At 55.5% G+C, this 27,938-nt stretch overlaps 2 protein-coding genes across 4 annotated transcripts; one reads left to right on the plus strand and one right to left on the minus strand.

The window, feature by feature from the left end:
- Positions 1-792: 792 nt before the first annotated feature.
- On the minus strand, positions 793-8,905 carry CD40 (CD40 molecule). 2 transcript variants are annotated; one of them, XM_054081197.1, is made up of 9 exons: positions 8,369-8,905; positions 4,632-4,713; positions 3,878-4,003; positions 3,627-3,770; positions 3,319-3,418; positions 2,266-2,327; positions 1,902-2,000; positions 1,697-1,722; positions 793-1,387 (listed from the first exon to the last, which is right to left on the minus strand). In XM_054081197.1, exons 1-9 carry the CDS (start codon positions 8,894-8,896, stop codon positions 1,244-1,246), a joined length of 1,311 nt encoding a protein of 436 aa, XP_053937172.1. In that variant the 5' UTR covers positions 8,897-8,905; the 3' UTR covers positions 793-1,243. The 2 variants fall into 2 exon arrangements, with proteins under 2 accessions (XP_053937172.1, XP_053937173.1); XM_054081198.1 differs by lacking the exon at positions 8,369-8,905 and adding an exon at positions 6,485-6,596 and having other exon boundaries at positions 869-1,387.
- NCOA5 (nuclear receptor coactivator 5) lies at positions 8,349-27,938 on the plus strand. Of its 2 annotated transcripts, XM_054081195.1 has the most exons (9): positions 11,303-11,519; positions 12,034-12,141; positions 15,938-16,004; positions 19,327-19,704; positions 19,964-20,079; positions 20,231-20,357; positions 22,704-22,903; positions 24,664-24,987; positions 25,409-27,938. In XM_054081195.1, exons 1-9 carry the CDS (start codon positions 11,303-11,305, stop codon positions 26,062-26,064), a joined length of 2,193 nt encoding a protein of 730 aa, XP_053937170.1. In that variant the 3' UTR covers positions 26,065-27,938. The 2 variants fall into 2 exon arrangements, with proteins under 2 accessions (XP_053937171.1, XP_053937170.1); XM_054081196.1 differs by lacking the exons at positions 11,303-11,519; positions 12,034-12,141; positions 15,938-16,004 and adding an exon at positions 8,349-8,477.

The following is a 27,938-nucleotide window of genomic DNA, read 5'->3' on the forward strand; positions in this document are numbered from 1 at the left end:
AATAATCTGCCACTGCCTTTACAATAAAAGTCGCTCTGTGTTGCAGCTGTTCCCGGCTCTGGGATTTACAGCCTTTCGCACACCGTGCTGCATGCACTCAGGTGGTGGTGGGTCATGGGCAGCAGCCAGCTCTGTGCCTGGAGCCTGTGCGGGGCTTGGTGCTGCTGCAGCCCAGCTGCATGGCAGCGAGTTGGGGCCCAATGCAGCTCCGCTGCTGCTCCCTCAGCACCCACAGGTGAATGGGCCCCACGTGGCGCATGTGGGGATGCACGGGCGAGGCGAGGCGCACTGTGCCTGCGGGCAGCCCTGCCTGCACGCGGTCACTGCGGTGCAGGGTTGAGGTCAGGGTGCGAGCAATTGGGCTGCAGCCCCTGTGCGATCCTTGCAGGCAGCGGTCAGCGGGCTGGAGCCCTCCCAGTGCAGGCGGGGGCCGGTGGGAGCCCTCCCAGTGCAGGCAGGTGCTGTGTGGGAGAGCCCTCCCAGTGCAGGAAGGGGTCGGTGGGAGCCCTCCCAGTGTGGTCAGGGGTCGGTAGAGTCCTCCCCTGGCCTGGGAGCAGCTGGGCGCGGGGGTGCTCGCCCGGGTTCGGGGTGTGCTGGGGCCGTGGTCGGCGTCAGGCACAGCTGCGAGGTCTTTTCCCCTCCCTCCTCCGCTGGGAGCACCCGAACCCCGAGCGCCCCTCCCGGGAGCACCGGTCCCAGGAGCGCTGGGGTCACCAGCGGAGCCCCGAGGGCTGCAGGCCGCGCTGCTCACGCATATCGGAGAATAAGTTTAATTGCACCTTTGGTCAGCGCTGGCGAGAACGATCGAGCCCCGCGGGCGGTGCGGGACGGGGCTGCGGTGCCCACGGGACGGCGGGAGGTGCTGGGCAGCCCCGCCGAGCGCCGCGCCGGTCCCGCAGCGCCACCTCCCGGCCCCGCACGGCCGCGGTGCGCAGACACCGCCCCCTGAGCTCCACCGCCGGCCCTTCCGGGCCCCTCTGCCTCGGCGGCCCCGCAGCCCCAGCTCTGCTCGGGGCTCGCACCAGCGCCGCCCCGGCCCGCCGGGCTCCCCGCGGCCCCCGGGCAGGAACGGGCTCCGCTGGGGCAGCCCCGGGGCGCTGCCGCGGTGGCCCCGCGGGTGCCCTGCTCCGCTGCAGCGTCGCGTCGTCTGTGGCAGTGCCAGACGAAAGATTTCCTCCCCGTCTGGAGAGCAGACGGTGCTGGCCCCGGTCTGTGCTCCCGTTGGAGGCCGTGCCCTGCGCCCTCACTGCTTCTCCTGCTCTGAGATGCGGCTCTCCTTGCCGTCCTCCTGGGCCACAGGCTGGTGCGTAAGCAAGGTCTCCTGCACAGGGAAGACTTCCCCCTGCTCCATGGGCTCCAGGTTCTCTTCAGGCTTCCCAGCCCCTACCTGCACAGGGGCAGGGGTCAGGAGCAGGCAGCGACATCCTCTACCTCTGCGGCCACGTCTTTCCACAGCCTCGTGCCCGTGCGGGGCAGGGTCTCGCCCTGTGTGGGTCCCTCCTGTCTCGGCAGTGGCCAGCAGCATCCCAGGGTTGCCCCAGCCCGTGTCCTGTCCCAGCTGGGCAGGTCTAGGACAGCCGCCACCCCTCCTGCCCCACAGAGCCACAGCCCCACTTGCGCTGCTGCTGGCACGTCCCTGGCTGTGCCCGAGAGGGATCCCAGCCCACTGCTGGAAGAGGGCTCTGGGCAGACTCACCTGCTTCTGCACTTGTCGCTTGGGATCTGGGTGGAAAGAGGGAAAGAGAAGGCAACGGTCAGGGGAAACTCCTCCTGACCTGACCTGCAGTGAGCTCTCGGGGATCAGAGCCAGAGCTGGCACTGCTGCCGTCCTTCCCGCTCAGCTCCTAGCCCTGTATGGCCCCTCTGGCCAAGGCATCGCTTCCCGTGTCCCAGCCCCTTACCGGTGCGGACCAGGCAGTAGATGCAGATGCCCACAAGGCATGTGACGACTGCAGCTGTGATGGGGATCAGCACCGACAGCGAGGAACGCCTGCTCGACTCTGCCAAGGGAGACTGGGTCAGTGAGGCACCTGCGAGACACTCCCAACGGGACACTGAGTGCCCCGAGCTGCCTCTGCTCCAGGTCCAGTCCTATGAGGTTCCCTCATGGGGATGGTGAGGAGCAGGAAGGCATCGAGCCAGCACTGCTGTCAGATTCTCCCCAAAACCATGCACAGGCCAGGCCAGCTCCTCTGAGTGCTGCAGGAGCTGGAGTACCAGGAGATCTCTACCTACAGAGCCCAGTCCTGGGCACCAGGCACTCACCACAGATCACATCCGAGGTGTTCGTCCCTTTGACCTTCAGCACCAGCCCCTTCTCCTCACAGCTGCAGGGAAGAACAAGACCACATAACCAGAACAGCAGCTGAGTGCAAGGAAACCCCCTGCGGAGGAACGGCTGGGGCTGCGCAGCCAGTAGAGCTGCGCAAGAAAGCATCCTGTGCTGACCCTGCTGGGCTCTGGAGGGGCAAGTGGCCAGGGACCCCCGGAGCCTGCGCTGCGTGATGGGCGCACCAGGTAAAGAGCAGGGCCCCTGCTCTGGAGGGGCTGGAGCTGGTCTGGAGCTGCTAAAACTGTTGAAGATGGGGACAAGGCACAGGAGGAAGCAGAAATTTGAGACCTGCGCTGTCAGGGAGGCCCTGGGGCTCAGGCACTGCTGCTGTTGCAGGACAGCAATGACTGTTGACCACTGAGAGATGACCTGATCACAGGCTGCAAGTGGCTCCATGGGGAGGTAATTTCTGGCATGGATAAAAACAAAGTGAAATCCAATGGCTGGCAGCTGAAGCGAGACTAATTCAGCCTGGAAATGAGACTCACGTTTCTACCAGGGAGTGCAATTAACCCTTGAGCAGCTTTCTAAAGACAGGAACAATCTGCCAGCCCATGGCATGCTCAAAGCCAGACTCAGCACGGAGAGGGGCTGGTGCCTCGGCTGATGGCTATAGCCAAGGAGCGTGCTGGGAGAGAGGCTGGATGGGCATGGGGCTTCCAGGAGCCCATCATCCGTTGCTCCCCAGCATAGATGACAGTGTGGACATCCCTGGAAGGGCTAGCACTCCGTGCACACGCTAAGGGACAGTCACAAGTACCTGGATGTCTGTCTTGAGCTCAGACACACTGACCTGAACCTCAGCGGCCTCACAGTGCTACTCCTCTCGCTCCTGCCCTATGCCAGCCAGATGCTGTTTCCCACAGGGACCATCCTGGCCACCTGGTCCCCAGGGCCCCTAAGGATGCTGGCAGCAGAGGACATGCTCACAGGGACTGGGCACAGCTGTGGATGGGTGAAGGATGTGGTCAGCATCCAGACAATACCTTGTCCAGGGATGGCATGGCTCGGTTTTAGAAGAAACATTGGAGAAGGTGCCTTCTGCACAGGGCTCGCAGGGGGAAGACATCCGGGCCACAGCCTTGGCTAGAGACAAGCAGAGGTTGCAGGAAGGTCAGTATGGGCTGCAGGGGTCAGGCGAATGGAAAAACCTGACAGGCCCAGTGTCAGGCACAGCTTTCCCAAAGCCCTGCTACAGGGTCCTGGCTGGGGGCATCCACCTTCTCTGGAGGGCCTGAGGTCAATCCTGCCAGGCCATCACTCTGGCTGCAAGGGAGGAGCTGCCCAGACTCACCTGCCACAAAGCCAAAGCCGTGCCGGCAGGGCTGGTTCTCCACGCAGGTCTGGCAGCTGGTGTCAGAGCAGTGCATGCCGACCCGGCACTGGCACACCGTGTTGTGTGTTGTGTTGCCTTGTGTCTTCACAATGAGGCCGGTGTCTGGGCAAAGGGAGCACAGGCGAAGTGACACAGGGTGGGTGAGCCTGAGGGAACACCAGCCCCTGCAGACCCCACAGGCCAGGCCAGTGGGCGCGGGGAGCACTTACTGTCATCACAGATGTCGTGGGGAGTACAGTGGCTCTCCCTGGTCCAGCTCGGCTGATAGTGTCCGCTCTCACAGCGGGTGCAAACAGAATCTCCTGTGACATTGCATTCGGAGACCAGCTTTTCCCCTGCAATAGAGGCTGGTGAGGAGGAGGTGAGGTGGCTTTCTCCCTCCCCAGTCAGCAGCTCTACCAGCAGGAGAGGGGAGCACAGGCAGCTGTGGATGCCAGGGCCACCGCAGCATGCTGCTCAGTAGCCCAATGCTGCTCTGGCAGCCAGGGCTGTAGGGGCCAGCTTGCCTGGTAGCTGTACATGCTGCATGGGGATGAGTGGGGAGGGCTGCTGGGTGCTGGAGCAGGAAGGGGGCGGGGGGGGGGGGGCACTCACTGCCTTCAGCATGCCAAGGACCTGGAAAAGGTCTGGCAGTGCCAATGGGAGCTGGCAAATACCATCACAATCTGGTAGTGCCAGGGGCAGCATTCTCCCCAAAAGCTGCCTGAGCCACAGAGTCCCATGGCTGCAGGAGTACAGACAGTCCTAAGAGGGCCGTGGCAGATTCTGTGAGGTCCAGAGGATCTCCCAGCGTGCCCATGAAGTCCCCAGTTGCTCTAGCACTGAGGTGACACGGGGAGGTGAAGCTGCTAGCGCTGCTGGCAGTAGAGTAAGGTGGGCTCAGTCACAACCAGCTGCTCCACTGTGGCCAGCCAGGGGATCCTGGCAGAGCGGGGCCCCAGGAAGGGGAAGGGGTCTCCGTACCTGGCTGACACCGGTTGCAGCACCTGCCCTTGTGTTCATACTGCTTATCAAAGCATCTTATGGCATCACCAGGCTCCCAGAACTGGAGGAAACAAGATCTTTGAATTCATACTGCTCCCTAGCACTCCAGCAGCACCTCACCTCCGCAAGCACACATGTGCTAACCTGTGCGCTAACCCATGTCCCGAGGTGAGGGCTGCCTCGCACTGTGCTTCCCATGCCTACACCAACCACAGACCGCAGCGGTGCCGCCTGCGCTGCCTGGTGCCAACAGTGCTCTCTTTGAAGTGGGGAGGCAGCGATGACAGAAAGGTGACCCCACGTTTCCCCGGATTTCCTACCAGATGGCAATTGCGCACTGTCCTGCGCCCCCGCCCATAGCGTGGCTGCCCCAGAGAAGGGGACACAGGGTTAACCAGGGCTAATGCACCAGCCCCGAGGGGCAAGAAAGCTCCAGGCAAGGAGATCATTTGCAAAGCCAGCCAGGGCCCTTCCTTGCCCCTCCTAGCAGAGGCTGCATGGACGAGGAAGGAAGGAAGTAAAGAGAGGAGGCAGGGAGTCAGATCTCGGACAGCGTTGGTGCTGGGCACGCACAGCAGCACACCCTCATGCACAACATCCCATCCTGAGTAGCTCACAGCACATCTGCCCATCCCAGGGAGCGAGACAGGGGCTCTGGCAGAGCCCTGGGGTGAGGTGACTTCGGGCTGGTGGGTGAGGAAGCCATGGCCCAGCTGACCCTGCAGGGCCCCTGGGACAATGATGGGGCAGCTATGGGGCACGGCCACATCCCGGCAGAGGGAAACCAGACTGGGATTGGGCTCCGCCACTATGCACGGCTGACAGTGGCAGAAAGGAAAACGAAAGGGGTGCAGGCAGGCTTGTCCTGCAGCCCCGCAGCGCCTGGCACCCCGGGCTGCAGCCCCACCGAGGCCTCCCAATGCCCATCCCTACCCATGGGGACCCAAACCTTGTCCCGGGCTGCAGACCCCAAACCCCGGGCTGCAGACCTCAAATCCTGGGCTGCAGACCCCAAACCCCGGGCTGCAGACCCCAAACCCCGGGCTGCAGACCCCGCCGGTCCCTCGGGGACAGAGCAAAGAGCGACTCCAGACGAAGGGTCTGCGGGTAGGGGCCGCCCCGCCCTCTCCTCTCCTTCCCCCGGGCCGGCCCCGCCGTGGCCTCTCACGGGGGCGGGACACGCCGAGGGGACGGGCCCTTTCCCGGAACGCCAGGCTGCGGTCGGGGCTCTGTCCCAAGGGAGGGACGGAGAGCGGGAGAAAAGCCTCTGACCCCAGCGTCAGCCCCCAGCTTCAGCCCGCAGCCGCACCGCGCCGAGGAGCCCCTGCCTGCCCGCAGCCCCGGTCCCTGCCCCAGCCCCGCGCTGAGCAGCCCCTGCCTCTGCCCCATCGCTCTCCCCCAGCCCCATCGCCCTCCTCCACCCCCTGCCCCAGCCCCATAGCGCTCCCCCTGCCCCAGCCCCATCGCGCTCCCCCAGCCCCATCGCCCTCCTCCACCCCCTGCCCCAGCCCCATCGCCCTCCTCCACCCCCTGCCCCAGCCCCATCGCGCTCCTCCACCCCCTGCCCCAGCCCCATGGCGCTCCCCCAGCCCCATCGCACTCGCACTCCCCCGTGCCCTACCCCGCTCCCCCACCCCCTGCCCCAGACCCATCGCGCTCCCCCAGCCCCATCGCCCTCCTCCACCCCCTACCCCAGCCCCATCGCGCTCCTCCACCCCCTGCCCCAGCCCCATGGCGCTCCCCCAGCCCCATCGCACTCGCACTCCCCCGTGCCCTACCCCGCTCCCCCAGCCCCTGCCCCAGACCCATCGCGCTGCCCCAGACCCACTCACGCCCAGCAGCGCCCCTCCGAGCAGCCCCAGCAGCCCGAGACGCTTCATGTCGCCGCGCCCAGCGCCGCCGCCGCCCGCCCTATAACGCCCGGCCCGAGCCCGCCCAGGAAAGGGGCGTCCGGGCGGCCCGCCCGGGGCTTCCCCGCAGCGCCCTGGGGGGGGGCGGGGACGTCTCCGCAGTAGCCGCCGCTTCTCGGGACAACCCCAGCCCCGGGGTCCCGCAGCGCTGCTGGTGCGGGAGTCCCCGCGCGGGGAGTCCGTCCTGGAGTAACCCAGCCTCACTGCTGGCTCCCGGCGGCTCCGTGGGCAGTCTAAACTACAGGACACCTACCGATCGCCTAAAAGATTGGACCAGATGGTCCCTGAGGTCCCTTCCAACCCGGCGTTCTGTAATTCTATGGGGCCTGCCCGGGGTGAGGAGGTGCGGCCGGGCAGGAGCAGCTGTGGGAAAGCGTCCCCGCTGCCCCCCATGAGCTCCTTCCCGAGGCAGAAGTGCGAGGTTTCACTTCATTTTCCCAGCTACAGCTCAGGGTTGGGTCTCGGAGAGCCCCCTCGCCCCCAGGCTCCGCAGGGACTCCCCGCAATCGAGTCAGCCCAGGAGTGGGAAGGGGAGAAGCCTGGAGCCGGCCAGTGCCTCTGCCTCATTTCCCTCAAGCAGTTCCCAGGGAAGTTCCATGGGATTCTCCTTGTGCTTTTCTCTCTAGTGTGGCTGGGCAGAGAGCTGTGGCTGCTCGGCATCGCTCTGTGGTCCAGTCACACTGCTGCCGCTCCGTCCTCTGCTGCCCATGCTAGGCATGGAGGGGTGGCTGCTCGGCATCGCTCCAGCCTCTGCTGCCCATGTTGGGCATGGAGCAGTGGCTTCTTGGCATCGCTCTGGCCTCCACTGCCCACGCTGGGCATGGAGCGGTGGCTGCTCGGCATCGCTCCGGCCTCCGCTGCCCACGCTGGGCATGGAGCAGTGGCTGCTCGGCATCGCTCCGGCCTCCGCTGCCCACGCTGGGCATGGAGCAGTGGCTGCTCGGCATCGCTCTGGCCTCCGCTGCCCACGCTGGGCATGGAGCGGTGGCTGCTCGGCATCGCCCTGTGCTCCAGCCACACCACCACCGCTCCGGCCTCCGGTGCCTGCACCAGGCCAGCAGCCACCAGCCAGACAAGCAGGGCTGAGTTCGTGACCGTGGCTGGGAGGGCACGCATTCATGGGACTCATGTGCTCCAATTCCTTGGCCTGGCACCACTTCCTAGAGCCGCTCGGCGTCCCTCTGCGCTCGGCTCACGCCGCTGGCCGGTGGCCGCTGCTGCCAGCCAGGGAGCGGCCGTGGGACCGCATGCTCTGGATTCCCCGCCTGCGCCACTTCCCGGCCCCGGCTGAGCGCGAGGGTCCCGGGGGATCTCGAGGGCAGCGATGCGGCGGCAGAGGCAGGGAGGGGATTTCTGGACGTAGCTCCCACCGCTCGGCCCGGGAAAGTCCCCACCGAACGCGTGGGAGGGCGCGGGAGCGACTCCAGCGAGACCCAAGCCTCGCTGGTCCCGATCCCGATCCCAGCGCTGTTCCCGATCCTAGCCCGGATCTTGGCCCCAGATCCGTTTTCGGTCCCAGCCCCGATCCCGGTCCCGGCCCCGGTCTCATTCCCAGCACAGCTCCCAGCCCCGCTCCCGTTCCGCGCAGGGTCTGCGGGCGCCCCCCAGCGGCCTCGCCTTGCCGGGCTCGAACAGCACTACAACTCCCAGTCTGCCTGGCGGCGGCGGCCCGCGTGAGACATGCCGGGAGCCGGGCACAGCGCGCGGCCCCGCCCGCCGCCACGCCTACCCAGGCCAGCGCGCGGCGCGCGTGACGTCAGCGCGCCGCGCCGTAAAGCGCGTGGCGCCGCCAGCCCGGCCATTTACCTTCTCGTTCCCGTCTCCCATCTCCGTTTTGCGACGGTGCCGCGCAGCAGTCGCGGTTGGCGCCTTTGTCCTGGCGGGCGGCGGCCTCGGGCGCGGCGGGACCGGCGCGGTGAGCGGGGCCCGGCGCGGGGGGGGCGGGAGCGCGGAGGGTGCACCGCTGGGCTCGGGGCCGTCGGGCCGCTCCGCCCCACGGTGCGGACTCGGTGCCGCCGGGAGCAGCGGCGGGGGCCCGGCCCGGCCCCTCGGGCGGCGGCGGGGCCTGGGGCGGGGTCCAGGGCTCCCGGCCCGCGCCGCGTGGGAGTCGCGGCCCCGCCCCGAGGCGGCTGCCGTGGGCTGTGCCTGGCCCGGAGGCTCGTGGCCCCGGTGCTGGGTGAGTCCCGCGCTGCCCCGAGCTGTGGCGCTGTTCGCAACTGGTTTGGCTCTGAAGATAAGACTTCTAGGGAAACGGGGCCCTTCGCAAGGGCCTGCGGTGATAGGACGAGGGAGAATGGCTTTAGATTGGAAAGGGGGAAGATTTAAGTCGGACATTAGGAAGAAATGCCTCACGATGAGACACTGGCCCAGGCTGCCCAAGAGCAGTGGTGGCTGCTAGAGGTGTTCAAGGCCAGGTTGGATGGGGCTTGGAGCAACTGGGTCCACTGGGAGGTGTCCCTGTCCATGGCAGGGGGTGGAATTGGGTGAGCTTTGGGGTCCCTTCCCAGACCATCCCGTGATGCTATGAATTAACCCTCAGAAGGTTTATTGGCACCAGAGCTGGCAGGGCTGTCCTGCCAGAGAAGCGAGCTGGGTTTCTGTACGAGGTTTGGCAGCCCTAAGCTGCCCGGGTGCCTGGCTGGCTCTTCTAGCTGCTGTCGTGGAAATAAGTCATTAAACCTGATGTAGAATTCCTGGACCTGGGACAGCATTTCTTTATTCTGTCTTAAGATTACTAATTGGCCCTTAACTGTATAATTTACCAAGTGGTAAGAGGAAATAAATGCTCTTACATGGAAACTCTGTAGAAGTTTGGCCTGTTTGAGTGTTTTGGATTTGTTCGAGTGTTTTGGAAGTCACCTGCATGTGGAAAAAGACTTCCCCGTTTTCCCTCACATCGAGTGTTCCTATTCCCTTTGCCCAGCCACCCCTACTGATCCTACCCCTAAGGAAAAGGAATTTCTTATGGCTTTTTATCCTGGGGTGTCCCAGCAGCGGGCTCGGGTCCTGGTGCCTTTTTGCTGTGTGAGCTCCTGAGACAGCAGTCATGGAGCTGTGCCGCCTGTGCCAGTGCTCTAAGTCCCCTTTCCTGGGACTACTGGAACCCAGCTGGAGACGGCTGTGACAGCTCGATCCAGCTGGGACATTGCCTTGTTCCAAATGGGGCTGTTTGGGTCTTGCTGTGTTTTATAGTCATTTTGGGAAGATTTTGGAAACATCCTTCCTCTCAGCTGATGAGAACTGAGGTGCAGTAGTGGAAGGGAGGTGGGTGGGAAGGAGGTCTGGTGCTCTCCTGTGGAAAAATAGGACAAGATGTTGTACTTCTGATGGAGAAGGTAGAGCTGTGTCCATGTGGAGACAAGGTCATAGAAGGATTGAGACACATACAGAAGCAGAAATGACTTTTGTTTTGTTTGGATGTTGGGTTTTTTCCCTTGCCACTGTTCTGGCAATTCAGTTCCTTCTAACAGGTTTGTTAGGCTGGGAGCTGTTCTCTCCTCCTGTCCCTGTGGGGTTTCCTGAAAGAAGGAGAAAAGGGATACAATGTGAATTTGATTGACCTTAAACCCTTCTGGATTTTCTCTCTGTGATCTGGAGGAGATGTGTTTCCTGAGTTGTACAAGTGTTTATGTAAGGCTGTTTGATATTTCTGGGTGTTTGAGTGGTTTTTTGGAGGCTCCTTTTAGACTGTAACAGCGGGGGGTTACAGCTGAGGAGCGTGGTGGTTGTGGGCATCTCACAATTAACAGCACAGGCTTCTGTTGAAATCCTCAATTGCACCAGGTTTTTTTTTCCAGGTTTCTTGCATGTTATAAACAGAAAATCTATTCCCACATTCCTGTAGATGAGTGTGTAGGAAGTTATTACAACTTTAATAAAGAGTTTTAAAACTTTAACGGTTATCTTGAGAGTTTCAACGCTTTTCATTTATTTGAGCTTCAAACCAGGATCTGGAACCCTGAGGGGGGTTGGTTTGGTGGAGTTTGTGTGTGGGTTTGTTTGTTGGGGTGTTTGGCTGTAGCTCTTTGTGTAAATTTGTGCAAGGAACGTTGCCGGCTGCTCCCACTATGTCTGCAGTATTGTGGGTCAGCAAGGTGTGCGTAGCGATGCTGGGGGAGGTGAGGTAGGGAACAGCATTTCGCTGGGGCCTCTGGAATCCCTGGCTGTGGACCCGCCTGTGGTGGGAGCCGACTGCGCGTTGGGCAAAGGGCTGGTGTTTTAACAGGGGTGCGGCCAAGGAACGGTGTCTGCTGGCGCTGAGTGCAGTGATCCGGGCATGGTCACTGAGAGTGTGTAAACGGTACCGCCCGGTGCCTCCTTCAGAGCCGGTGCAGAGACATTTGGGTCCTGTTGAGCAATGTGGGGACAAGCATTTCCTTTCCGCTTATTAAAATATTGCTTGAATTTCGACACTTCTTTACAGTGGTTGCAGAAATGGATGTGACAGCAATGGGTGTATTGAAAAGCTTAAAGCTAAGATGTTTTAGTGGAAAATTAGTTTTATTTGTATCTTAGTTTGGAACTAAACCATTAAAGCCTATCTGCAAAATATTTTGGTTTGCTGCCTGTCAGTATCCAAGCAACACTGCGGTGCGCACTTTGCCAGACTCCTGTGCCCCCTGCATTAAGGCTTTTCTGGAGAGAAGCTTGTGTCAGGCAGACCAGGCTGGCTTCTGGTCTGCACAGCTGTTGCGTTTAATCTTGTTCCAGTTGAATTTTAATGTTGTGGATTGAAATTATATGCATGGCCCTTTTTCTTTTTTTGCGAAGAGTTGGATTTGGAACGAGAGCAAAATGGCTCGAGGACGCAAGAGCAATAGCATCAAACAGAGCGACTTCACTAACAGCAGCAACCCTCAAGATTTAGAGAGAAGACTTTTTGTTGGCAATCTGCCCACCGACCACATGACCCGTGAGGAGATGGAAGAGATATTTTCAAAATATGGCAAAATCCGGGGTCAGTATTATCGCCTTCTGCCTTTCTGTGGAGGGAGTTCAGTGAGCAGTGTAGCTGTAGTGCTTGCCCCATGCTGTTTGGTGCCCATGGGAGGAGTGATGAGTGTTGCTCCTAAATAGCGACCCTTAATGGTAACTTTGTGTTTTCACCGAGAAAATGCTTCCTTTGGCACAGCTGAAGCATACACCTGTCTGTCAGTGCTGCTCTGGCCTCTGGGGTTGCGTGTGGTGTCACTCTCATGACTTCATAGTCTCTTATTTAAACCTGGGTCATGTCGTGAGCTCTGTTTTGGTCACTCCTTCTCAGAAGGAAGCTGATCTGTGCAATTTATTTCAGAGCCTTTAAGCTCTACACTCTGATCGCGGTGGATGTGGCATTGCCCAGGTGCTGGCCCAGTCGGTTCTGGGCAGAGCCCTTTTGCTTGATGTGCTAACGGGGTTGCGTGACGGCCGGGGTGCGGGTCAGTGCTGTCCCGTCCTTGTAACTGGTCTTGCCCTGCTGTTAACTTTTGCAGCCCTCAGCATGTACCATGGCTATGGGTTCGTGCAGTATGACCGTCTAGAAGATGTCCAGGCTGCTCTGGACGGTGAGAAAGGTCGTCTTTATAAAGGGTATAGATTAGGTAAGGAAAACTGCTCCATGCTCCTCTTCTGACCCCGGGATGCGTTTCGGTAAACGGAGGGCTTTTGTTTGAAAGCTCTCTGGAAAGGTTGCTGAGTGAACTTGCCTGGTGCTAATCTGAAACCACCTCCACTGGGTAGGTATGTGCCTTCCAAGCTGTTTGCTGTCAGCGCTGTGGTTCACCCCCAGCGTTTTCTCTTCCTAGGTCTTACTCTGAGCTTGTTTGTATGCCTTAGCACTTGAAAAGCCCTGTATGAGAAGCTGTTCAACACCTGAGCCCTGGCCAGCAGCCACTGGAACCTCACCCACACAGCTTTAAAAACATTTGTGAACCAATATTGACCTCATCTGGTGGGTTGAGAGGAGTTGATCACAGCACCTAGAGGCTGCTTGGATCGTTAACCTGACCTTGGTGTCGGTCTGAGCAGCCGCTTAAATACGGTGTGCTTTGAACAGCCTCTTCAGTAACGCTGCTAAATATGCTGGGAGCAAACGTAAACAGAAATGAATGGTTAGAAATCAAGGGTGATCTGTGAAACTGCAGGCAAAAAAATTACTTTAGAAATAAATCCAAACTAATTTAAAGAACAGTTTGACTTGGGGAGGAGTGAAGGGAGAATAACTAATGACCTGGGGGAGCAATGGGGGGTGTAGAGCAGCAAACACCAGCCCGAAGGTGGAAACGGGCAAAATTACAGGGTGGAAGGGTACAAGAAAAAATTATGGCCAGTGTTGTTCAACTTTAGGAGCTTAAACAGTAGGAACTGTGGCTGCTTTAACAGCTGAGGTGTTGCTGTCTGGAAATGATAACATGTCTTGCTGAAAGGGCAGCCTGGCCACTGGTTAATGTTCCTCTGTTCTGGAGAGGCTGAAGGTGCTGGGTTTGCGTTGTCTGCATCAGTAGCAAGCTAAGAAAGGTAAAACAGCAGCTGCCAGACTAAACCGCTCCAAAAAATAACTCTACCCAGCATCTGTGAGGCTGTTGGTGTGGGTTTTCCACAAGCCTTGGAAACCCGGGGAGTTTCCAGGGACCCAGCAGTGCTGCACACGTGCCAGTAGGCAGTGTAAATGGGATGAGCCTGGCACCAGCCTCTGGCAACCAATGGATTCTTTCACCTGACTCTCCTTGAGAAGTGAATTAATTAATGACAATCAAAGTAAATCCTGTCAAACAAACTTATTCTTATGCTAATGCAAGTTTTACGGCTGAAAGTCGTGTTGATGTAAAAGACTTCTGTAAGAGGTTTGATTTGATTAAGAAACCAGAACAATTAAAAACAAGATAGGGTTGAATGGATTTCAGATGATTCTCTGCGTAGCTCAGATGGAATCGCTCAGCCATTTGAGTGCTGTTCTGGAAGAATTTATTCCTGGCCATGCCATGCTGCTATGACTTGGAGAGAAAACACCCTGTCGTGTTTTAAAAAGACAGAAGGAAATTATGAAGATGAAGTCACTGGTAGTGAAGTGACTGAGCCACTTGCTAAGCTGGGTGTGGGCAGAGTCGAGCTGACAGAGCCCCAGGGAAGAGCTGCTCCAGCAGAAGGGTCCAGTCACCCCAAGGTCTGCAGGACAGACTGGTCAGCAGGGAGGGCTGGATACTGGTGGAGTTTGCTGCTGCAATGCCATGGTTGGTTTCTGGTGTGCCTGCTTCAAAAAGGACAGTGCTAAATGGGAGAAGCCCCAGGAAAACACAAAGAAGGCTTAAAAAGGTGAAGAACAAGCCCTAGCGAAGCCTTGGAGCCTTGCAGTGGATGAGTGATACGACCTGTGTGGTGCTCACAGACCTGGAGATAAGCAAGTTCTGATCTGGCAGGTGTAGGAGTGACAAGGCCTTGAATGGAAAGAAATCATTAACAGCGAAGTAGTTTCCTTCTGCAATACTTATGGAGCTCGGTGGTTTCTGTGCCTGAAGACTTTTAAATTGGAATGGAATGCTTTGCAAAAGCTAAGCTCTAGTTCAATGCCACCACTGCCCCTGAGGTAGTGATGTCACTCGAGAAGCTCTTGGCACCTGTGTTTGTCCAAGGGTCTCCCTGTTGGATCCCAGTCACGCTGCCATCTCGCAGCCCGGCACCACAGAAAAGTGGTGTAAGTTTTGTCAATGTTCATTTGATTAACCTGTAAATGCTGTTGGCATTAAATAAAATTATACAAATTCTCTTCCTTTTTGCACAAGAGGAGGATCCCTGCCAAAGGTGTTTTTTCTTCTAGGGAAATATTTTTGTTCAACTCTAAATACATTTTTTTAAAATTTGAAACAAATGTATGGTATTAAGTGTAAAAATGATAGGATTCTGCAATGGCATCTTAAAACAGAAAATAAACATAATCTTAAACCAACGAAAGCAGGTAGTGTCTTGCTTAAAGATAACACTTGACTTTAAGGGAGAGAAAACCTCTCAACTAAACAATGAACACAAGGAAAGCAGTTGCCTCAGCTGTGCAGGCTGAGTATTAAATGCAATTGCTGTTAACAGGCTCTGGGAGAGTTTAACTCCAGTGTTGCATTACAGTGATACTTCAACAAATGCATAGCAGTGTTTTCATTAAAGTTTTACTTTAATGAGTAAAACTATTTAGGGAATAAAAGCCCATCAGATCCATTTGTGACTGCAGACCGTGCAGATGCATGTGGTCCTGGGACGGTTCAACTGCATTTGTAGTCAATGTTCAGGTTGTGCTGCCTCTCTCTCCCCAGAAAGAGAACATGCTGCTGCCTGGCTGATGACAAGAGCTGACCTCTTAATTCTAACTTTAATCTGGAAGGCATGAAAGGACAGTTTGGGAAGCTACAGAAGATGTTAAGGCTGAGTCTGCCTGAAGACACTGACGTGTTTGTTCTCTTGCAAGAGCTGCGGAAGCGGTTAATGTACATGACTAATAACCAGCTTTAGTAGTTGATAGACTGTCAGGGAGCAGATAGAAGCTGGGTTTGATTTGTTCCTTTCCTTAAAATGCTCTCTGAGCCAAACATCTGTAGTCATTTCTGTTTGTTCTTGCCCCCTTCAGTCAGCTCTGGCAGAAGGCTTTGTTTCTTCACAGTAGAACCCTGTGGGTCCCTGCCAGTGCTGGGCAGCTTCCCTTGTTCTGGCCAAGGACAAGGCTCACTCTTCCTCCTCCTTCTCCTTCCCCCACCCCCCCCCCACATCATTGCTCTGTGTCCTGTCTCACAATGTTTTCCACTTAGGTGCTCAGAAGCCAAATGATTCTCAAAATTCTGACCTGTTCCATCAGTTTGATCACATTAGCAGTGGTGTTCTGAGCACACCCTCTTGCTTCGTGCTTTAGGCTCCTTGGATCCCATTTTCTCCATGTGGAGGCTGTACAACTTAGCACTGCAGCAGTCCCTTGGAAGGCAATTCCTTGTGCCACTTGAGAACCCTTGGCTTGTTTTCAACAAGGGTAGTGGCATGCACCATTGCGCAGGCCTGGCTGTGAACTTCAGACTGTGCTGGCCATCAGCTCCATTTCTCGGAGGCTTTCAGACTCTGCTTTTTCTCCTAGAGTCCATGAGTTGCTTTCCGCTCTCTCATAGACTGCAGAAGAAAGAGATTCTCTTATGGAATGAAGAGTCTGACCCAAGCTGTCCACCCACCCTATTCTGAAGCCAGAAATCCTTACGTTGTAATATCTAAACTTAATAAAGAATTGTCAAAGTGACAATGTCTCTGCTGAATGGATTTTCTTGCCCCCTCTGGATGTGGTTGAGGTTAAGATGCTTTCGTTTGAATTGTGCTGATGATCTGTTTGTTTGTTCCATAGCATTGAACAGCTGGGTTGATTATTCTTTACAGATATTAAGAAAGCAGTGGAAAGAAGAAATATGAATAAGACTTCATCAAGGTCCAGTCCGGCACGAAGGTAAAGTACCTGGAAGCAGTGAGTTATACTGGGAAGGTCAGGCTTTTGGGGCGTGAGCCCTGCAGCCTGTGCTAAATGTCTATGTGTCTTCCTTACCACCACCTCCCCAGTCAAACGGAGACGCTCAAGTGAAACAGTCGGGACATGACTGCTCCACCTCCAAGAGCCCTTCTGCAGGAGGCATGAGGGAAGCCTTGTGTCTGCCACTGTTACTACGGCTGAGTGTTATGTTTTGCAGCACAGGTTGTAAGGGACTTGCGAGGAAGAACATGCCTGATGTTTGCTCCTGCCTCGGGTATCAGAGAAGCCAAGGCACATCTTGACAACAGGGAGGGGCTGTAGCTCTCCCAGTGCCTTACTGCAAATGACTCTGGGATCTTGCCTCCTAAAACTTCCAATGCTGAAATGAGGCTGGAAAAGAGCATGGGAGCGAAGCACAGGACAGAGCAACCATCTCTTTTGCGCTCTACCATCTGCACAGGTGCTTTTCTGTCAGTACCTGCACCAGTTACCGTCCCTGCAGTTAGCGATGCGTACCTGCCAGCTGTTTCTCATTTCCTACCCCTCAGCAGGCACAGTCCGTGCTGCTCCTGCATATCCTCTCTGTGTGAAGTTACAGGCAGGTAGAGAAGACGCAAGGTGTCCTGTTACAGGAAGATGGCTTCCTTTCAATGGTGTTCCTGGGGCGAAGAGGTCCTATTGTTATGGCATCTTCCATGCTCACACTGTGCTGCTTTCCACAGAGAGGAAACCCACAGGTGGCACTTGCAGGTAAACAAGCTGTCTCGCATTTGGTGGTCTCTACCAACTTGACCTCTTAAATTACCGGTGGAAAAGTGCAACTAGGAAGACATCTGCCACCAAAACCCACAGAATGAGTAGCTGCAGTTCTTGGCATCATCTAGGTCTTCTATGTGGTGTGCACGTACCCTGCACAGGGCCAAGTGCACCTGCAGAGACTAGTGTGTCGGCATTGCCTGGGAAGTGCTTTGGACCCACAGCTGAGGGTTCTCATCCAGCAAACCCTGGCTTGGGCAGTGTCAGGTGTGCGCAGTGCTGTCCTGTGCGCTGATGGCCCGTCTTCTGCCTCGGTGCCACTGCTGATAGCGCTGAAGGCTGCAGGTAGTGCTGCGTGTGTGTGAGGCAGGTGCCTGTGCCATCAGCATTCGTCCCTGGACCTCACCGACAGACAGACACCGAGCACTGGTGCCACGAGTAGTGAGACTTGTGTCATCCTGCGTGTATGCAAGAGCAGATGCCTGTCTCCTGGCCCTAAGGAGCACCAGAGATATGCAAACTGTGGGCTGTGGTGCCGTGGGCACCACACTGTGAGCTGGGCTGCTGCCATGGCTGCCAAGGACTTTTGTGCCGCTGTAGCAGGCATTGGTTTCCAGCTGGCACTGCAGACACTGTGGCAATCCTGTGTCGCTCACACCAGGTCCCCAGGAGCACCATGGGTCCTGGGTATGGCTGCGGGCACACAGACAGCAGACGCAGGACTTCAGACCACGCTGCAGGCGTGTGAGCCACAGCTGCTGATGCCGGGATGCGGAGCCCCACACTGTGCCACAGGCAGTGGTGCTGATGCCACAGGAGTTGGAGTGTGGTGACAGAAGTGTGAAAGCAGGAGGCTGCTGTGCCTTCATGCTGCTGCCTTGCAAGGAGGAGGGCAGCAATGCAGGAGCAGAGGGGACCTGCGCCACGTCTGTCCTCTGTTGCAGTTGTGTGTTGTTCATTCCGGATCTCTTTGTCCCTGCAGATCATGAATGTGGCCTGTTTCGGTCACCGCCACTCCCATTGGAATAAACGCCATGTGCGAAGCAGTTCTGCTGCCTCTGGCTGTTTGCTCGCTAGGCTTACAGCTACAGAAAGAGCTGCCTCTCGATGTCCCAGAGAGCAGATCAGGGGGTTCCCCTGAGCTTCTGCAACAGCTTGGTGCAGACCAGGGAATAGGTGATGACACAGACCTCTCACAGGACATGGTGTCCGTGCAGATTACAAACAAAACATGAATCTGTGTGTCTGAGAGGCTGAGGGTGCCTACACTCGCTTTTGTGCAAGCACGAGGCTGCTTTTGCAGGAGAAGGCTGCGTGCACTCTTGATGGCAACCATGTAGTTTGTCCCAAGATCTGTTTTGTGTTGGAAGTAACCATAGAGCCACCACCACCCATGCATGGGCTCTGCCCCTTTATCTCGTCTCTGCCCACTCTCCCTGGTGCTCAGCTTGGGTACCTCCAGCTCGCTGCCTCTGCTGCTCTCTCCAGTGCCTGCTGTGGGAATGCACTGAGTGGAAGCAGAGCCATGTTCTGCTTCTCTCCCGTAAACTCAATTCAGCTGGCCAAGGACTCAAGTCTGTCAAGTTTTGGAAATAAAAAGATTCTAAAAGCTGGGTTTTTTTTCTGATGGTTGTCACTGTCTTGGGGAAAGAATGTTCCAAACACACAAAGCTCAGTAATTTCTCTGCAGGATCTTTTTTATGTTTGGCTTCAATGACAGCAAAGTCACGGGTTTTTTTCTGGAGAAGAAAATATGACCTGGAAAAAACTCTGCTGCTTTGGGAAAAGATGAAGACCAGAATATTATTCTTCCTTGCCTCTGAAGGCAGTGGAATACTGAATCTGCGTGAAATGGATCATGCGGGTGCAATGGAGAAGCCTGTTGCTGAGGATGTGGTGCTGGGTGGGTCTAGTACCCCCTTATCAGGGGGCATCATAAACATTGGACTGTTTGTATATGGAGACTGTCCCTTCAAATCCAGGGCATGTGGGAACCATCACAGCATTGTGCCAGCAGCACGAACCCAGCCACAGCGAGGAACCAACACTGCCTCCGGTCGCTACCAGCTCCTTTTTCAATCGTGTGCCAGTAACAAATTATCTCAAGCATTCTGCTGTCGCTGGTGAATTCTATGGATCCCTTGAGTGCTTCTGGGCATCACATGTTTGCCAGCGTTGGGCTGCAGCACCGTGAATTCTCTCAAAGAATTCACAGCCCCATGGCTTGGCTGATAGGGAGGCTGGAGACTCGGAATGGTAGTCTCTGAGGTGCCTGTTGACTGCCTCCACAGGTGCTCTACAGTTCCAGTGATGCTCCGTTCGGGAGCTCTCTGGGCCATGTTTGGACTTGACAAACATTAGGATTAAGAAGCTTCTCTGGGCTGTTTCAACAAATCTCTTTTCTGGGCAGTTCTTGCTGTTGTGGGCTAGAGGGAGGATTCCGCAGCCGAGAGAAGGGTCGCTTTGGCACCTCAGGTAAGAGATCTGGGGTGACCATACTTGTGTTGTTAGCGGTCTAATGGAATTTCCCTGGTGTTTTCCTCAGGGAGCCGTATGCCTACGGGGATGGCCGAGATGCCAGGCGGGACCGCTCCCCCCTGCGGGGGAGCCCACGCAGAGACCCCAGAGATGGCAGGGATGGTAGAAACGGGCGAGATTCCAGAGACGCTCGAGACATCCGAGCTAGAGACATGCGTGATGCCAGAGACCACAGGGACCCCCGAGACCTGCGAGACCCACGGGATATCAGGGATCCAAGAGACTTGCGGGACCCTCGTGATGTTAGAGATCTCCGTGACCCACGGGAGCCGCTGTATGATCGATACAGGGATCCACGGGATATGAGAAGTCCACGAGATGTGAGGGATCCACGGGATATGAGAGATCCACGGGATATGAGGGACCCTCGGGACCCTTTGTACAGGTAATCTCTGCAGAACTGTATTTGCCAACGTGTTTTTGTTGTGTTCTGCCTCAGTGGCTGCACTGGTTTGAGGGGTGCCAGGCACTTGAGGAAGTGGCTTTGGCTGGGGCAGCTGGGTGCCTGCTCTGTGTCCTGTGAGGAATGGGTAGGAGCTTCAGGAGTGAAGTATGAGGAAGGTCTGTGTGATGCATTGGCAAAAGTTACTGCCTGAGGTTGTGCCGCGGTGTGGAAACCCTTGCTACTTTTGTAAATTCTGCAGGCGCGACGAGGCTTATGACCGCTACCTTCGCCTTGAAGACTACTATCGACGGAAGGATGACTCGTACTATGACCGCTACAAGGAGCATTTTGACAGAGCACCAGTGAACTCAGAAGGTGAGTGCCTGTAGTGTTTTGATGGGCAGATTCACTTTCTTTCTTGGGGAGGGTGCAGGAGGTGCCTGCACTGCTGAGTGCATTGCCTTTCCTTGGCGATTGTACAGGTCCAGATGGCATTTTTTGTTCTGTCCCTGTGGCTTGCTTTCAGACCGCCTCAAGCGTGAGGAGCGGCGCCGAGAGGAGCTGTACCGTCAGTACTACGAGGAAATCAAGAGGCGTTTTGATGCAGAGAGACCTGTGGATTGTTCTGTGATAGTGGTGAATAAACAGACAAAGTAAGAAAATAGCTACAACCAATTTTGTTATTGCATGGTAAAGAAGATGGAATTAAACGTAGTCCTGCCTCGAGGTTCTTAGTTTTGCAGGTTGCTCCTGAGGAGGGTGGCTTTAGGCCTGGTCTGAGCATTTGTGTTGATGGGATGGAAAATGTTGTATCTTGTGCTTTACTTTTGTTTCCTTCTTGTCACCTACCACTGTACCCTCTCCTGGTACTTCTCTATCTGCTGTCCATATCAGCCTGCTGCCGTGACAAGCTGTAGTGGCCTGTACGTTTTGTTCCTGGGTTGGATGATAGGGAGTTATTAATGCGTGCCAGGCAGCAGATAGCACAGAGTAGTCAGGGCACAGTCGTGAGGGCCTTTCAGAGCTCCTTCAGGCTAGTTGCTAGGTCAGGCACCAGTCAATAGCGTCAGCGCGATATGCAAGACCTATACAATCACTGCTAAAAGCAGTTGCGGTCGATACCCAAAGCATGTGTCAGCAGTAACCAGGGTGATCCCTGACCACTTCTGAGTTGTCCGCACTCAAACACTGTGCCTTTATATTTTGTTAAATGTGAGATTGTGTAGAAACCAAGCCACAGGTCTTCCCTGTGTGCTTTCTTTTGGCACATAAGGTCTTAAAATGATTTCAGGAGCCAAAGGGGCCTGTGTCAAAAATGTCAGCGTGTCCTTAGTTGGGAGAGTGGATGCTGAGTAGGGAACAGAGGGGTGCGCCTGTTCCTTGGGCAGTGGGAGGTGGCCGTAACACTGACACCAGGCTGGCAGCTGCATCTTTGCAAACAAATTGATGGAAGAATAGCAAAGATGTAAATAAATCATAGAGATTGAAGAAAATATCAAATTTAAAGGTCAGTCTCTTTAGCCCTTTGGAAAAAAGATTAGGAGCAGCTTGTATTTTACTCTGCTTTATCTGTGAGGCAGGAGGAGAGAGCTGGGGCTTGTCTGATCTGTGTCTAGAAGAGGGAACAGGAGTGGGAACAGAGGAAGCAGTGAAACTAGAAACATACTGCTGTGGTTTGCTTTTAATGGAGTTGTTGGATGCCCCATCCCTGGAGGTGTTTGAGGCCAGGGTGGATGGGGCTTTGAGCACTCTCATCCAGTGGGAGGTGTCCCTGCCATGGAGTGGAGCTGGGTGGGCTTTGAGGTCCCTTCCCGCCCAAACCATTCCATGATTCTATGATGACCAATAGGTCACCTATTGGTACAAATCTTGAAAGGAACTTTTAGATTATTTATCCCTTGGTGACTAAAAGTCTTTGGCAGATATTCCAACAGACTAGGAGTTATTGTACTCGATACAGAGAGACTTTTATTGTGTAAGAGGATCAGCTCACCCTCCTAAGGATCGTTTGGGTCTGTAACAGCTACAGACCTTAAGAGCTGGAGCATGTTAATAGCTGTGGGGTGTGGAAGCCTTGATGTCACCTGCCACAAACCTGTTGAAAGGTGACTCCCACATAATTCAGGCGCACAGTGTAACCTGGAAAGCTGTGAAAAGGCAGTTGGCAGGGAAGCAGTTTCAGTCACCGTTACAGTGTTCGCATCCAAAGAGGATTAACAAACTCTTCCAAATGGCGCGGGTGCCCGCAGACGGGGTTCCTCTGAGCACAGGTGCAGTCAGTGCTGCGGCTGTGGTCCTGTGCACAGCGAACTCAGAGACGTGAAAACTTGAATCTCAGGCATGGGGCTGTGCTTTGTGTTTGGAGTGGGAAGCCTGTGGGACTGGATACGGGAACAGGGGCTCCCTAGGTGATGGGTTAGAGCAGAAAGCAGCGAGAAGATGGAAAGAGCAAAAGGAAATGTATTTGGAACTCAGGTGGATGTTTGTGGATGGATAGTTAAACTCTGCAGATGAATCTTCAAGTCCAGAGGTTGGTCTGTGCTGCAGCAAATAGGAATAAGGTGTATTTGAATGGTTGGGACACTGAATGCAACACCGGTACCTGTTTCCTACAGGTCGGTGGCTCTGCCGTGTGCCCCTATGAGTGCTGCAGTCAAAAATTACCATACTCAATGGGTTCAGTTTAAACACATCAATATGAAAGCAAATTTATAATGGTGTAAATCCCTCTGCAAATGCTGTTTCTCAGCTGGGCTGAGGCGTGATTTTTAATCTATTTCAGTTAACTGAAATGACTGATGCAGATCAAAACAAGGGTAGGATATAGGCTTATATGTTATCGTAATGAGATTGCTTTAACGCTGTCCTGTTAAACACAATGAAGTTTGGCAGCCTGTCAGGAAAGCGAGTCTGAGGTGACAAAGAGGGTGGATGTGCCAGGGTTTCTGTTTCTATATGTGACTGACTTGTTAAACTCTGCTGGCTTTGCTTTGTGGTAGGGAGTACGCGGAGTCGGTGGGGCGGAAGGTGCGGGATCTGGGCATGGTAGTGGACCTGATCTTCCTCAACACAGAGATGTCCCTGACGCAAGCCCTGGACGATGTGAGCAGAGGAGGGTCTCCTTTTGCCATTGTCATCACTCAGCAGCATCAGGTTCACCGCTCCTGCACTGTTAACATCATGTTTGGCACCCCACAAGGTACTGAGGTCTCAGGAGGCCATGTTGCTCTGTGGTCACTCCCAGCCGCTCCCGAGTGCTGCTTTAGAAAATGTTCTTTCCCACAGAATCACACAGGACAAAGCTCATCCTTACTGTGGCATGAGTAGTTATTCATGACTTGACACCAGGTATAGGTGCGAATAGCGTTATTGCCCAGTGTCCATAATACTTCATTTGTCCCTGGGCAAAAGGCTGTAATTTCTGCCAGGAGAGAATCTGGGCTGCCTGCTCAGCACCCGACAGCACCAGCCTTTGCATCTTAGGGCAAGCCATGAACAGGCTCAAAAAGCTTTTGTAATGTGAGAAGTGATGGGACAGATTCTGAAACCAAATGTGATTTAAGAACAGAACAAGGCTGGAGTATTCAGGCAAGGGAAATGTCTGATTGTGAAGATGGGAGGAGTTATAAAAAGATACAACTATAAAGTGATTTGGTGTACAGGCTCCACCTTCTTAGCATTTCAGCACCATTTACACTTGTCACATCACTTCCCACGTCAGGGTGTGACTTGGTGGTTGTGAGGGAGGGTGTAGGTATTAACAAACGTCAGAACATGGGCTTCGAGAGCAGCCTTTAGCTCTGCTCAGGCTGGCTCTCTCACTGGGCTCTCCAGTCCTGTTTGTGAGGTTCATCCAGGGGAGCAGCCCAGCCCAGCTGCTGGTTTTTGTGTGTGTATTGAGGAAAGACACCCAGTTCCCTTTAACACTGAATGCAGATGTGATGGGAAGGCTCTCATTTCCTGCAGGAATACAGCTCGTGCACACTTTCACTGGGCTTTCCTCTCCTTTGGTTTAACACCTGTCCTCTTGCCAAAGCCTCTCCTGGATCTTCCAGTGCATCAGATCACCAGCTCACCCTCGGCTCTTCCCAGAGATTAAACATTCAGTTAGCTGCACGCCACTGCCTTTCCCGTCACAATTGTTTCAGGGAACTTTCACAGCCTGTGCATAGCATAACATTAAAAGAACCCCAGTCTCCTGTTCCCAGGTAAAGGCTGGCAGGACTGGATCTGCAGGTCTGAAAAGTGCCCAGAGCTCTAGGCACTCTTTGGAAGGCAAAAGCCTTCTCTTTTCTCTCCCTGCTTAAATCCGTGTTCAGGGGGATATCTGTGTGTGTGCTTTGTGAGGTGGAGATAATGACCTCAAAAACTTCAAAAGGGAAGCACAAACTCCCTCCAAATTGGAAATGACCAATCTGTTGCATTGCAGAGAAACTCGATTGCTGCTTATTGCCCCAGTGAATGTGAGCTGTGATGTCGGATGGAGCCAGTGCTGCTCTCCTCCCCATCTCCTGCCCGCACACACATTGTATGAAGGCATTGCCAGTACAGAACCAAGGGGTATTCCCATACCTGTGCCACTCTGGGAAGCTTTTGCAGCCTTCAGATGGCAGCGCTGGCATCTGTGCAAGGCTTTAGTAGCAGAGTGGCTGGAGCTGCCTCCTCTGGGAGCACGGAGAATTTATGAGAGGTAGAGGGAGCTGCTTTCCCTTTTAACGGGGTGAGAAGCAAGCCAGGCATCTCTTGGGCTGATATGGCGTCTTCCCAGAGCCGTCAGCTAAGGAAGGTAAGGGTGATAGCCTTGAGCCGTCTGGTGCCTTAGGAAACTGAACCGCTACTGCATGCCTAGGAAGCTTCCCAAGGCTGCACTCGCAATCCCAAGGGGATGGCTGCCTGTGGAACGCAGAGCTCTTGTAATGCCACCTCGGTTCACTTGGAGCGTCTCTTGTCCTTGTGCAGAGCACCGCAACATGCCTCAAGCTGATGCCATGGTGCTGGTGGCCAGGAATTACGAGCGCTACAAAACAGAGTCCCGGGAGAAGGAACGCGAGGAAATCGCCCGGCAGGCGGCCAAGATGGCAGACGAAGCCGTCCTGCAGGAGCGGGAGCGCCCGCCGCCTGTGGAGGAGGGTGTCAGGGGAGGACACCCTCCCGGCATTCAGACTCTTCTGAACCTGCTGGCAGACAATCGCTACCTGACTGCAGAGGAGATCGACAAAGTGATTAATTACTTGAGAGACCGGAAGGAGCGGTTGCTGAGGGGAAGCAGCGAGTCCCTGCAGGGTAAGTCAGCCCCAGACACAGCTGTTGTTCATGTGGTTCATGGGCCCTCTGCGCTGGGATGTGAACGCAGTCCTAGCGCAGCACAGAGGTTGTGCTGTCATAACCTCCTCACATGGGGCCCTGTTTTACTGAGATTGACATGTCCTTGGGAGTCCTGTAACAATTTGGGTTTGTTCACGTGGAAGAACATCTGTGTTGGGTTCTCCCAGGGAAATCCTAGGGCTGCCATGGCTGCTCTGGCAGCTGCATGAGGGGCAGCCAGTCATTGGAGTGGTTTGGTTCCCAGTGCTGTGCCATGCTCCTGTTTGGGGGGTCAGTGCTCGCCATCGCTCCTGTCTGTGGTGCCAGTTCCACTGGTTTTCTTCAGGTGCCCCTTCAAGGACATTTGCAGGGCTTTAACCCATTTTACTTTCTTTCCCAGCATCCATGTCAAGACAGTCTCTGGGGGCTCCCTCAGGATCGTCTCTGGGGAGTCAGTCCAGCCTTCCAAACTCTCAGGCTCATCAGGGTTCACAACCTCTGGTCTCTGCTCCTTCTGTTCCGGTCTCCTCTCCTAATCCTCAGCAGGAGCTTCAAGCAAAAATCCTCAGTCTCTTCAACAGTGGGGTGGCAGCGGCAGCGGCTGCTGCAGCAAACAGTGGTTCTGCTGCCTCGGCGGGCGCTGCAGGTGGCACTCCGAACCAGAACTTTCCTAACATGGCCAGTGCGCAGGCCCGGTCAGCACAGATGGGTGCTGGGAGTTTAAACCAGGCTCAGCAGAGGTTGCAGACTCCAAGCACACAGCTTCCTGCTCTCCAAGGCCCTTCAAGGAATGCAGGTCCAAGACCTGGAGCTCCTCCACAAGCTCAGTCGCTCTATGGTCAGCACCAAAATCGCCTCCCTGCGCCTGGCAACGTACCTGCTCAAAGGCCAGTTTCCTCTGGTATCAACTTTGACAACCCTAGCGTGCAGAAAGCCTTGGACACCCTGATCCAGAGTGGTCCTGCGCTCTCCCACCTGGTGAGCCAAACTGTGGCCCAGGGACGAGCAGGGTCCTCGGCCCAGCAACCCATGGGGTCCTACCAGCGACACTATTAGCTGAGCTGGCAGCCTCTTTCCCCTTCCCTTTGCCATTCCATACTTCTAGCTGTTTAAAGAGTCTCCAGTCCTTAACACAGGACAAAAGCCCCTGGATATGCATGTCCTCTCCCCTTTGGCGAGAGCACACCCCCAGTGGCATCGCTGCTGACTGTTGCTGGCAATGCCCTGCCTCGCCCTGGTCTGGTTAGCGGTGTTTGGAGAGGTGTGCTCGGTCTCCTCAGTGGCACAATGTGCTGAGAGCTGCTGTGGATACGCAGAAGCCGCTGCAGTGACAGCCCTTCTGCATCTTCCTCACTCCCAGTGCTGGTGCGTCGTCGCGCTGCAGCACAGTCTGGTCTCACTGAATGGCCTTAGTGTGGTTTAGGGTCAGTGGTGAGGAAACAAAATGGTAGTGAAAAGAGTGGGACACTGGCCAGGGCTCCTTAGAGAGCCAATTTCTTGGAATGGGCACTGGTTTTCTTCGGGTTTTCTAATTTCTTTTCTTTAATGGCGTATCAGCCAGTTGGGAAGCAGTGTCAGTACCAGCAGCGGGATTCATGATGCACAAGCATGGCCACTGCTGAGTAACCCAGGGAATTTGGTCCTTCCGCAACCACACTGTGGTGTCCTGACAAAGCGAGGCAGGGAAACGCTCCTCCCCTCGCCTGGCTCAAAGGAACGGGCATCTTCAATCTGAGACACAAGAGCTTCCAGCCAGGCAGAGGTTTGACATGGCCCGTAAGTTCTCCTCACCAAGTAGTCAGCGTTGAGCTCAGTCTGTTAAGTCTGGCCTATAAACCTCCTGTTCTTACACCCTTGCTTTGGGGCAGTCGCTTACTGCAGCCCAGCAGCCCGGCTGCAGCCTCGCTGGTGTGCTTGCCCCAGGGGGTGGAACGTCACTGTGCTGCGATGGGGGCTTGTCTCTCTGAGGTGGCGAGGCTGCGACAAGATGCAATACCAGAATTTTATACATTTTTCAACACTTTGGTAGCTACGGTGGACGGTCGTAGACGAAAACCAGGTAGCGATTCTTCACCGTGTTTTTAACCAGTATACCACACTTTGATACCAGAACCCAAATCTCGTAACTCTGTGGTCGTCCCTATCACAGCCTTCTTAGAGCCTGCAGGTTTCCTGCTGAGAGCCGACAGAACCTAAGAAAGCGGTGTTGGTGGAGCAGAGGACTCGCTTTGTCCCAGGTGGTTTGTGTTGTAGCATTTTTCTCTCTGTGCCGTTAACAAGAGGACATTACTTTTTAATAAAAAGCAGGAAAAACATTGTGTTGCATTTTTGACGCTTGACAGCTTGAGTCCCACTGGATACTTTATTCCACTGCGCTTGCCATTGCTCTCTTCTTCCAGACGAGCTGTGTCAGGTGCTGCCCGGTGCTGGAGGCTGAGTGGAAGGCGTATGAACCGCGGTGTGGCCCGTGGCAAAAATCTTGTCGCCTGTCTCAGTTTAAAACACTTTGGTGTTCAAGTGCCATGAGATTCCTGTTCTCGCCCAGTGGGTAGGCTGGGGCAGAGCTGCCCAGGCGCCTGTTGAGGGACCCAGCGTGCAGCAGGTGCGTGAGGTGGGAAGGCGGCGCGAGAGGTCAGAAGGCTCTCTGGCTGCTGGTGGTGGGACGGGAGGGCATGTGCTTGGGCCAGCAGCAAGCTGGGCAAGTGGCTGTGCTGTAGCTGCTGTCCGGCCACTGTGTGCGGCTCAGGCTTGAGTCCCTGTGCCTCTAGTACTGCCCTTCCTTGGCTTTCTGCTGCCATCACTACGCAACCTGGAATTGGATGGGAGTCTTTCTGTGCCAGTGCTGCTCCTCCAGCCTCTCTCTGTTCGATTCCTCTCTTCCTCTATGACCCCGCAGACAGGTACAGCAGCTTTGCTGGGTGATCAGGAAT

This window comes from Cuculus canorus, chromosome 16 (assembly GCF_017976375.1).
Source record: "Cuculus canorus isolate bCucCan1 chromosome 16, bCucCan1.pri, whole genome shotgun sequence".
In the NCBI taxonomy this organism is placed as follows: Eukaryota; Metazoa; Chordata; class Aves; order Cuculiformes; family Cuculidae; genus Cuculus; species Cuculus canorus.